General features: G+C 40.2%; 1 protein-coding gene across 2 annotated transcripts in view; it reads left to right on the top strand.

Moving 5' to 3' along the window:
• The window catches only part of Atrnl1 (attractin like 1), a 515,328-nt gene that overhangs the window by 14,607 nt on the left and 488,939 nt on the right, over positions 1–11,782 (top strand). For both annotated transcript variants that reach the window (XM_021151617.2, XM_029472585.1), the window contains exons 2-3: positions 3,675–3,758; positions 4,814–4,927. In XM_021151617.2, the coding sequence (XP_021007276.1) occupies positions 3,675–3,758; positions 4,814–4,927 (198 nt within the window). The remainder of the gene's footprint in view (positions 1–3,674; positions 3,759–4,813; positions 4,928–11,782) is intronic.

The raw sequence follows: 11,782 nt of genomic DNA on the forward strand, positions 1-11,782 counted from the left end.
TTTGCCTTTCCGTTGGGTGCAAAGAGATATGTTATCCATTTATTTTGCAGTGACTTGGTATTACTGTACTTGGTTTTAATATATTTAGGAAAATGAATCTCATAGTCTTAAGAAAATTTCATGTTACTAGTTAGAGGGATAAGAGAATGAGAATTCTGAAAGAGCAGAAATGAGAGCAGGCCCCTTGTGGCCGACGGCTGAGAGTACAACTGATCGTCCTTCGTCTGAAGTTGACATCTTGCTTGGTAAGCACGGCCCAGGCTTAGTGAGTGGAAGGGTTATGTTGGGGCTACGGTAAACTCACTCTGACTTGCTCTGAAATGTTTTATGGGAAGCTGAGGAGAGCTGTTCATGGGAGTGTCTCACTCTAGGTCTTTGCTTAAAAAAATGGCGGACAGGAAGCTGGGGAAAGCTGTTGGTGGCTGGATGCTGCTGTCCATGATGTGTGGTTGTGTAGTAATTTACTGTTGGCAAAGCCACACGGGCTGCATGAACAGTGGAACAAAATCATTTTCTCCCAGAGTCTCTTCCAGGGCACTCTGAACAAATCATGCCAGCTGACTGTAAAACTCCTCGCCATCTGGCAAAGAAAAATGATTTGAAGGGTCCGGGTCTATTTTAACGCAGTAGGCAAATGGATGAAAGGGAGGTGAGAAGGTACCAGATGGGTGACTGGTACAGCGCACCCCATAGAGATGCAGCCTCTGGGGGAGCCTTTTGAACGTATTTGACTCCCCAGTAACAACCTGAATCTCTGTGTTTACCCACGAAGACACACTTCTTACAAGTAAAGAGCCATTTACCTTTGCCGCAAAAGCAAGAGAAAGCGTGGTTCCCCAAAGGCGCTGTATTGACCATCACTTGTATGGATCCTGTCTTTTGTTCTCTCTCAGCCACAGCGAGTGATCAGTTTAGCTGTAAAATTAGCTTCTGACTGCTTGTGTGCAAAATACAGCTGTGAGAAAGAGTGATATGTACATACACACATGCGCACAGACTCACACACATACATGTGCGCACGGGCGCACACATACACACACTGAAGGTAAGCCAAACTTTAGAAGAACATGGCTTCTTATGTTATGATTTTGTCCTTTTCCGCCTACCCACTGGAAATTGCTTGGTGGAATGGCCTGGCTCAAACACAGATCTCGATTTCTCAGTTATCCTGGTGTAGTTGGGAAGTTACTGTCATTTGTGCTTGATTTCTACTGGAACCTGTCCCCTAGTGTCTTAATTTCGATTATTGTACTTTTCAGTAGCAAAAATTTTCAGAAATATCCTAACTGCTACCATTTTTATTTATACTTTTGAGTTAATTATTTCCAATGTAAGCATTTTTCTTTTTGAACTTAGCATTTTTTTTTTTAATGAATACATTGTATGATAGTCATGGAGAATTTTGATTCAGGCTTATTGTTTGTAGCTTCCTATTTTGCATCTTGTTTTTTATGCTTAATTATCTTTCAACAGTCATACATTTCACTTAAAAACAAAAACTCTTGGTGGCTGTAACTTGAAGCCTGGGGTATGGTTCTTAGCATCCTATTAAGCGGGCTGTAAGCCTTGGAACTTTCTGTTGCCCGGAAGACTCATGCTCTTAGGCTTACCCCTTGCTTTTGTGTTAGTCGGGGTTTCTAGGGAACAGAGACGATAGAATGAGCGAGTATTCATCTATATGTTAGTACTCAGTAGTCCAGCCTTGGCTGTTTCTAATTGGGAAGATCAGTGCATGGGATGGGAGTCCGGTGCTGGAGTCCAAGGGAGAGCCTAGAGATCGATCACTTTTCAATCCACATTGGAATCTTGGAGAAATGGGTTCTGACACCAGAGAGGGAAAGGGCCAGGACAGATGAACTTGCCTGTGAGAGGGAGAGCCAGCAAACGGAAATCATGAGCTTCCTTCTTCCAGGTCCTTTGTGTGCCCTGCCACCAGAAGGTGTGACCCATTGAGGGTGGGCCTTCTGATCTCAGATGGACTTAGGGTGGGTCTTCCACTTCAAATAATCCAGACAAGAAAAGTCCCTCACAGGTGCCCAAGGGGCATGGCTTTAGTCACTTCAGGATGTAGTTATGCTGACAATCAAGATGAGTCATCATAGCACTGGTACACCATTACTCAAAGAACAAGTCATTGTTCCCATGTCAAAAGTACCGTACATGTGGCACACTGACGTGCCTTTCTGCTGCGGGCTTTGCTTCCTGTTCTTGTCTTGTCATTCCTCCGTCTAGACTTGCAAGCACACACTTTATTTGTTTATTTATTTTGGTAGTTTCTGTAGATTAGAGAAATCTCTAGCCCCAAACAGCCTTTTGTGCCTGGCTTCTCTCAAAGTATCTCTGACTTCTGGGTCTTAGCTTGGTCACTAGATATAGCTGCTGATCAGGCTTGGAGTATTTCAAAATTATTCCACTTTTAAAGTTGCTATGAGGGGTGTCTGGATTACCTCATCCGCTGTCATTGGAAGTGAAAAATTAGAATAAGTTAACTAGCCTGTTATTTAAGCTGTACTTTGCTTTTCTCATCTGTCGTATGGAATTGCTAAGTATTTTACAGGGATTTTGAGGTTTCAGAGTAGAGCAATGTATTATCCACTTAGAGTAATACTGGCTATATAGAATGTGTTTGTTATCTTGAGAACGTAGAGCTTTGTCTGTAGCTCATCAATTTTTTTTCCAAGCATAAATTTGCATTTTTATTACCAAAACCGTTTGTAGGAATTGTGAAAGTCTTTCAGATTACGTTAACATTGGCTGGCTTCTCAACCTTGTTTATCTCCTAATGTTTTTAAGGCTCCATATACTACATGGGAAACTTAATTTTATTTAAGAGTAGATTATGACCCTGATATCAGGGTGTATACACGTATGTCTGTTCATGTGACTACAAAAAGCCGGTTATCTCTGAAGTATGTATGTATATATACATATGAAGGATAAATGAAAATTTAAATTATGAACCTGTTAAGTAATTTGTCTAGAAGTTAAGTGCATCTAAATTTTTGTCTTTAATATTTTAAGATTCTGAAAAAAAGGTTTTCGAATTGTTTAAGTATAGATAGAAAAATTAGACATACTCTTATTTTTAAAATTGGCAGAGATTGTGTACAAGTATAAATTAGTCAAGAGAAGTTGATAAAAATGGGCATAGTACTGTGACGTATCTTAAGGATGCTTAACGATTGTGGCGCACTGAAATCACGTGCAGCTGCTGCCCCCCTCCCCCAATCACGTGCAGCCGTCGCCCCTCCAATCCAATCGCATGCAGCAGTCACGCCCCCCAAGTCACGTGCACCATTGCTCCCAAACCCAACCCTGTCCCCCTGCGCAGTTCAGAGGCCATTTGATTGTCCTTTCGCTAGAGCCTAATTTTAGTGAAGATAAATTTTAACCTCGTCAACATTTTGTCAACACAGAACCCGTCAGTAAAATGTTCAGTCTTCCCCTGACTTCCTACGGTGTCAGTTGAAACAGCCGTGGTTTATCCAATTTGAGGAAATTTAGACAATTTCTTTTCATTTGTAGGGACAAAATTGTTTTAGATTGTCAATATAGCCTCCAATTTGTAACTGTTAGGTCTCGTTGTTTTGGCCTAATGCTTTGAATTTTTCTCCTACTATTGCATGCTTTCGTGCTACCTTAAGGTAACTGTTTTCCTGATTTTTCTTTTTTAGGTTAACAGAGCCTTCTGGATATTTAACAGATGGTCCAATTAACTATAAATATAAAACAAAGTGTACATGGCTAATTGAAGGCTAGTAAGTATACAGTTTGGGCTCAATACATTGATTTTTATCCTGAGATGCTAAAGCAAATGTCTGATGCAAACGTGCCGGGTAAAATCATTAGCTATGTGTTTCCTTTCCTTGCTTATTATTGGAGCATGTGCATAATATTTATGGAGTTAAAAAATGTAAACCATAGTGCCTTCCCTTAATGGTATAATAGTAAATATGTATTTTGTTTTTGAATTATATTTATTGCAAGACCAAATACATTGGGCCATATGGCTTTTAAGAAATATCTTGTTGGGAAGTTTACATATTCTGCAGAAACTTTAACAGTATTCCATGCTGGCCTATGCCACTGGTTAATGTTTTCAGCATTTTAGTACAATTTAGTTCAACAAACTTTGTTGTGCTAAGGATCTTTTAAGAATATTTTCATAGCGTTTTGGGGAAGGGATTGGTTATCGACCTTGGGTCCTTTTCACAATGAGGGTTTCTAGCTACCTAAACTTTATTATGAACTGGTAGGGACTCTGGTCATGTTTTATGACTGTATGTGGAAGGGCATGCTTTTGAGGTTGCTTTAAAAGTCTCTTTAGAACCACAGCACTGCTTCTGCTCCTTACCTGTAGTCTTACTTGGCTCTTTGGAGTGTGTCACCATTGAGAAAAAAAAATTGAAAGAGCCTAGTGCCTCCACTTAAAGGTCCTGTTTCAATGAAACTCGTTGCTTCTGAGTGTTGAATTTTTGTAACTAGCTTTATTCAAGTACAAATTGATGTGAGAGAACGTATTCATGCTAGTATGTAATTTAACATGGTTTCATTAAAAAAATCATGAAGTATATAACTTCTGCCTTAACCAAGTATATAACATCTGACTTTTATTGCTGACTGAATTTTTAAGAAAAAGATTATGTGTTTTCAAACCTGTATTTTGACATCGTATCAGTTTTCCCCCTAGTGATTTAACAATTCGTAGGAAAATATCTGAAATAGATTTTAAATAAATTATGGTGTCTAGTTCTAAAAACATTATATTTTATATGTGATATCTGAATTTAGAGCTACGTTTTTCTTCTTTCAGTCCAAATGCAGTGCTAAGGTTAAGATTCAATCATTTTGCCACGGAATGCAGCTGGGATCATATGTACGTTTATGATGGAGACTCTATATACGCACCGTTAGTGGCTGTACTCAGGTGAGTGGCTCTGATTACCTGATGAGTTTATTGACAGCTGTAGCGAAGTAAACAGCTGTGTAGGTTTTTTTTTTATTTGAAGTCCAACCTATCGCCTTATGCTCTAATTTATGGTGGTTGTTGATGACCAGATTTCAAGAACTGTTTTGATAAATACCCTTTGTGAACTATGACTCAACCTAAGTGTGAACGCGGTAATGTTAACACGATAGATGAATACAATCTACACTCTAGGAACACCAGACGGCTTTATAAATACGGGCTATGTCTACTGTATTTAGTTTTTCCTTTAAGCTGGCTTAAATATGTTTCCGTAAATCCGTTCAGAGGTACTTGGGTGAGTTCAGGCTGACAAATGAGCAAAGGTTTGTATTTTTTTTTTTTATAGTTGTTGTTCTGTGTTAGTAAACTGGGGAAATTTTAAATTCTGAAAACAAAGATTAAGTTATACTTGGTGTAAGGTTTTTAGTAAAGGAAGGGTTTCTACAATTCATAGACGTCTGGAAATCTTAGTTATTCATAATATTTTATAAGTAGTCATATAATCGGGGCATTAACTTTGAAGTCATAGCATTTTAATATTAATTTAAACTTTTATATAATACTGTGTCATTGGGAAGCTGTGAGTCGGCAGGAAATATGTGAAGTATAGAAGAAGGGTGAAAATGTAGATTTTGTATTCAACTTAGCCAGCATGGTTGGTGACATGCTGCCCGTTAGGTTATCACACAGCACCTCTCGTGTTTTATCACTGTCAGAAATTTGAGCGTAGATTGAAGCTTGCTGTTCACACAGTGATTTTAATTTTAAATATTCTTTTCACTGTCTTGCAAAATATTTTATTTCATCAGTCACTTGAAGATCTGTTGGACAAACGTTCAAGGACTGGTATTTCAATTTTATCTTATGATTCTATAATTCGTGACTTTAAGAGGGAACCTGTACTAAGTAGTTTAGGTCTTTATTTTTGTGATATTGTTGTAAATACTTTTAGAACCCCTTAAATAAGATCTATCTATCTATCTATCTATCCATTTATCGATTTTGTGTGTGTGTGTGTGTGTGACTGTGTGTCTCTGTGTGTCTGTGTGTCTCTGTGTGTGTCTGTGTGTCTCTGTGTGTTAGATCCCCTGGAGCTGGCTGTTGTGCGCCATCACAGATGGGTTCTGGGGACTGAGTTCTGGTCTCCTGCAAGAAGAACAACTAACACTCAATCACTGAGCTCTTGGCCATCAGAACTTCCATTTGGAGTTTTCTGAACACTGCAAAAAGCACAGTTAGAAATAGTAATTTAAGGATACCAGAAAGAGATGTAATAGACCCATGAGAATAATTATGATGTAAGAAAATTTATTATACATATGATAGTGGGTTTATACATTTATTTTGACAGCACACCACTTTGCTATCATTAATTTTATGGGATTGTTGACTATTACATAGCTGATCCTATCTTTTTCGTTGTTTTACTTACCCAATGGCTTTACATTCATTTACCAATTTTTAACCAACTTTTTCCTGTTGCTGAAGGAGTCTTTCCTGAGATAATTATCATTATATGGAACTGGAGACATTCCATTATAAAGCATGCCTGTTACCTATCCTGAGTGTGCTGGTACGTTTATGTTAGCTTGGCACAATCTGTGGTCATCTGAGAGGAGGGAACCTCATTGAGAAGATGCCTTCAGAGGATTGGCCTGTAGATAGTTTTTAAATTTGTGATTGACATGAGAGGGCCCATCCTGTTGTAGGTGGTAGCATTGCCTTGGACTGGTGGTCCGGGGTTCAATGAGAAGGCAGGCTGAGCAAGCCATGAGGAGTAACACAGTAAACGGCACCCTCCGTGGCCTCTGCAGCAGCTCCCGCCTCCAGGTTCCTGCCCACTTTGAGTTCCTGCCTTCCTTTCCTCAGAGGACCGTGATTCAGAAAATGTAAGTCAAATAAAGCCTTTCTTCAAAGTTGCTCAGACACTGAGGGCACGGAAAGCTCAAGTTTCTTGAATATCTACTTGATGCAAAGCTTTATGGCTGCCAGTTTAGATGTCCTCTAAACCGCTCAGAAATCCGGGTGAAGTTCTCTTATCCCCCACTTGACAACTGAGAAAACTGAGACTCACAGAAACCATTTACTTCTAGTTAAGTGATATGCCAGGATTAGGGTTTCAACCTCAACTCAAAAGCACATCCTGTTTAATTCTACTTTGCTAAGAAAACACATTTAATTAGAATTATAAAACTATATATTTTACTCAGCCATCTACACAGGTAGGTTGAATAACCTACTCAAATACCAGAGAGTGCCAGAAGCCTGGAGGATATGGTGGGGAACAAGGCCAAGGTCTTTGATGAGTTCAAACGCCAAGACTTGCTAAGGAAGGGTACCAAACCTGTCCTCCCTGTAGACACCAGTTGGGAAGTTAGGGGAATCCCTATCTTTCTTTCTTTCTTTCTTTCTTTCTTTCTTTCTTTCTTTCTTTCTTTCGATTTGACCATAAATCCAGGTAACCCATGCTTCCTAATTGTTGGCAGTCTTCAAGAGTGGTTCATAGAACTCAGCAAAGTGCTGTGTTTGTGCTTAGAGTTCTTATTATTATAAGAGTAGAAGTTGGAACTGGCCCAAAAAGAGGGGCACAGAATGAGATTGGGAAGGAAGGCAAACACCAAGTGTTGTGTCCTTAGGATGTGTCCGCCTAGCACGTCAGTGCATGCTACACTTGGAGGCGCCCCTGAGTTTCAGGTGTCTAGGGTTGGTTTGCTGAGTCACTGGCCATGAGGAGGCTGAATACAGATCTTTATTCTCCCCTCCAGTATTATTAAGTCAGGTTGATCCCGGATGACTTCAACTCTTTAATCCCATTGTGACTTAGTTGGAATGATCGTCCAAAACCTGAAGTGTAACTTTAGATCCCACGATGAAAGGACCCATTGACAGAGACCTTCAAGACCTACTGTAAATAGCAAAGACAGTTTGTCACTTGAGAAATCTTTAGGAATTTGAAGGTCATATGCAAAAAACTGGCAGCAAAAGCTGCCCCTACCTTTTTTTTTTTTTTTTTTAAACTACACAATACTTATCCATGAAGACACATTTCCCATACCTATTATGTATAGTGCCATAATGAAAGAGGACTGTGTAGCCTGGGTGCATCCTTAGCTGTTAGCTCTGAATTATTTTAAGGAGATTGTTTTTGGTTTTATATAGTTGATTTACTCTGTGGGTTGTATTATAATGTGGATTTGTCCAAATTGTCTGGTATGTTATATAATAGGTAGAAGTTCCTTTTCCATTTATTGCTTTAAAAAAGACTTTTGTGTGTGTGTTTGTATATGTCAGTATGTATGTATATGTATGTGTGTATGTGTATATGTATATCTATATATCTATATCTATGTGTATCTGTCTGGCTGCCTGCTTGCCTGTGGGTATGCAGATTAGCATGGAGGCCGGAGGGGTCTGGTCTCCTCGAGCTGGGGTGACGAGTGACCTTGAGCTGCTTGATGTGGGTGCTGGGAAACAAACTTGGGTCTTGTGCAAGCGTGGCAGTTGCTCCTAACCGTCGAGCCATCTCTCCATACCCTCATTTGGTGCTTTTGAGCTGTTTGTAAGTCAGCAAGCAAACAAATAAGGTTTTCCTCTTTTTCAGAGAGCTCTCAAAGGTATCCTAAAGTCTTAGGAATATAATTTTTTTCTTTTTTTTGTCATTGTACTTGATTTTTTTGTTCCGTGACTACACAACTGCCAAGGGCCAGCTGCAGCTTAGAGAGGCATTCTGAGAGAAGGTGTGTTCGTGATGAAACAAATGACTCTAAGTCAAATTGTGGGTTCAAGCTGATGGCCTGTGTTCTGCCTGAGATGGCTTTCCAGAGTGTTCCCTCTGTGTATTCTGCTCCAGACAGCTTTCTCTTGCTATTCTAAAAAAAACTCTGGATAGCTCCTCTCTTGCAGACCAAAAGGCTAGTCTTTTATTTTACATATTAATCCGGTCTTTGCTCCGGGTTCCCTTTTGATTATCCCATGGACCTGCATCCCATGATCCCAGGTTTTTGACTCTTAGGAAGAGATAGCAATCACAAGAATGTACAGTCAGATGGCTGGGTGAGATCCCACCTCGCAATTACCATTCTCAGCACTTCTGGACCCAAATCCACTCTGTCCTCAGTTGACCTTCAACTCAGGAATGTGGCATATGTATGTGCCTGTCTTAGTATCTTTCTGACAAGCTGGCTCATAGCGCAGCTGTCTCTGTTCCTTTAGATCTGTGAAGCTCCTTATACAATTCATATTACATCCTTACATTTTTGCAAAGTGAAGATTATAATTTTTGAACTCATGGTTTCAGTGTTCTTTCCCACAGCCTTAAGGGCTGTCCTGAAGGTCACAGCATTCTACCATTTTGCTGAGACATTAGACTCACCCTCACCTCCCAGACTCATGCTGTCTCTGATTATTATAGAGTTGTTAACCTTGGCAGAGAGGACGTTCCTTGAAGGAGGGGCGTGAAAATATGTACGCTGTTATATAAACAAGCCTTACACCACAGCAACCACCAACATGTGTGGAGGCTCATGCCCTGCTGACTCTGTTCCAGGGGCAGGAAACCATGTTATACTGTTCCACACATGGTTAAGCTGGACTCGGCTCAAAACCCCCTGAGGAGCTATGAAGAAATATGTATTCACCATTGACTGGGCCCCAGCGACAGCAAAGAGATGATTCTGTACATGTTCAGCTTAGTGAATGAGTGCGTCCGTTGGGGTTAGCTGCAGGAACGTGGGTGAATGGTCACTTACAGGGATGCAGTTGCACCCCTGAGAAGCCCTCCTACAGTGGATAAATGGCAAAAGCTGCACCCTCCAATCTCCCTGCCCAACATGTATTAAACTGACTAGTTCCAGAGCTTCCCCAGACTTTTTTTCTGAGCTGCTGAGCCTTGTGTGTCAGTCAGTGGCTTCCTGAGTCTTCCAGGCTTACACTGTCCCTCCAGGAAGGCGTTTTGCTTGTTTTTTCTTAATTTGAAGGAAAAAGCTATAAAAATCAAAACAAAAAAACAGCACTACCTCTGGCTCTTATATTCTTTTCTCTCCCTCTGTGTTTCCTACGCCTCAGAGTGGTGAAGAGATGTTAGTTTATGTCTCCTTTTACAAGGTACACAACAGATGTAATCCCACTACTGTGAGAAACACACGAATACGTAAAACTAAGACTGATAATATAGAAAGCAAACTTGGTTGACAGCCTTCTTTTAAAACCTGTCTTCTTTACCATCTTACCTAGTAGATGCAATAAAATCAGGGGTTGTTTACTTTTTAATTTGTATTCGAAAATAAAACATCTTTTGGATCTCATTTTTCTATCAAACGTGATTTGTTTGAGGGAATTCAGTTCCCAGTGATGCCTAAATGTTACTTTAACTTTGGCAAAAATTTACTGCTTTGAGAAGTGACAAACCTGAAAAAAGTTTCAAAAGTGAGTCTCAGAAATCATATGTAGAAGATATACCTTAATATTTTATTTTATAATATTCTAAAGAAACATATATAGTAGCAGAATGGGCCTGAAGGTGGGAAGTTTTGATGGTGAAAGGATATAAAATAACCACCCAATGATGGAAAGGTCCTGTAGCTGGACTGTGGTGATTCTACAAGGATATATTTAAATCTGGGTATATGCTATGTAGGGAAATAATAATTTGACAAATTTAAATCAAATTCATTTAAATAAAAAAGATCAATGAATTTAAATAAAACCAGGAATCCACTAATTCACAATGTACAGTTTGTCAACTTCTTCATTCAATCACATGATTTCACATATAGAGAGAGGGCAGTCTGGTCTAAAATGAGGAATGTAGTTTTTCAGATGAACATGGAGAAGAGAGGTCTGTATCAAAGCTTGGTATGGTGGCTCACCGCAGTAATCGTCATGAGTTCAGGGTCAACCTGGTCTACAGTGTGAGACTATCTTAAAACAAACAAACAAACAAAAAAACCGAACAAAATGAAACGGAACAAAACCACAGCAACAAAAAACCCAACCCAACCCAAACCAAAACTAGACAAAAACCTAAAGAAAACAAAACAAAACAAAAGAAAATAAAATGCATCTGACCAACCAGGCAAAGAAACATCTGGTTCTTAGAACCTTTATACATTAACTACCCAGCCTCTCAGCCTGCGTTTCTCTTGTGTGCTTATTGACCTAGATGAAATATACTATCTGGGTATATCTGTGCTTTAGTACAACTAAGGGAAGACTATCAAATAATCAAAAGTGCATATCTTAAAAGTGTCTGCCACCTAGATCGTTGTTGTACAGTTTTAAGTGGATTTCATTGTAATCACGTAATATGGCTTCATTACTGTTTGGAGTCAGAGGGGAAGAAAAAAAGCTACTTTCTTTTTCAACTACTTGCTACAATGTTAAGGTAGCCTAGAATGAAGCCTTAGGACTGAATTAAAGTTGTATAGCGATTGTCATGGGATGGAGAACAGAATACAAAGTAGAGATGGGACATTTCAGTCCAAAGAGGGTCAGAAGAAGAGAAGGAGGAGCAGCGGGAGGAGGATCAAGAGCAGCAGGAGGAGCAGGAGCAGGAGGAGGAGGAGCAGGAGCAGCAGGAGGAGGAGGAGCACGAGGAGGAGGAGCAGGAGCACGAGGAGGAGGAGCAGGAGCAGGAGGAACAGGAGGAGGAGGAGCAGGAGGAGGAGGAGCAGGAGCACGAGGAGGAGGAGCAGGAGGAGGAGGAACAGGAGGAGGAGCAGGAGCAGGAGGAGGAGGAGCAGGAGGAGGAGGAGGAGCAGGAGCAGGAGGAGGAGGAACAGGAGGAGGAGGAACAGGAGGAGGAGGAGCAGGAGC

The sequence above is a fragment of the Mus caroli genome, chromosome 19, assembly GCF_900094665.2.
Source record: "Mus caroli chromosome 19, CAROLI_EIJ_v1.1, whole genome shotgun sequence".
Taxonomy (NCBI): Eukaryota; Metazoa; Chordata; class Mammalia; order Rodentia; family Muridae; genus Mus; species Mus caroli.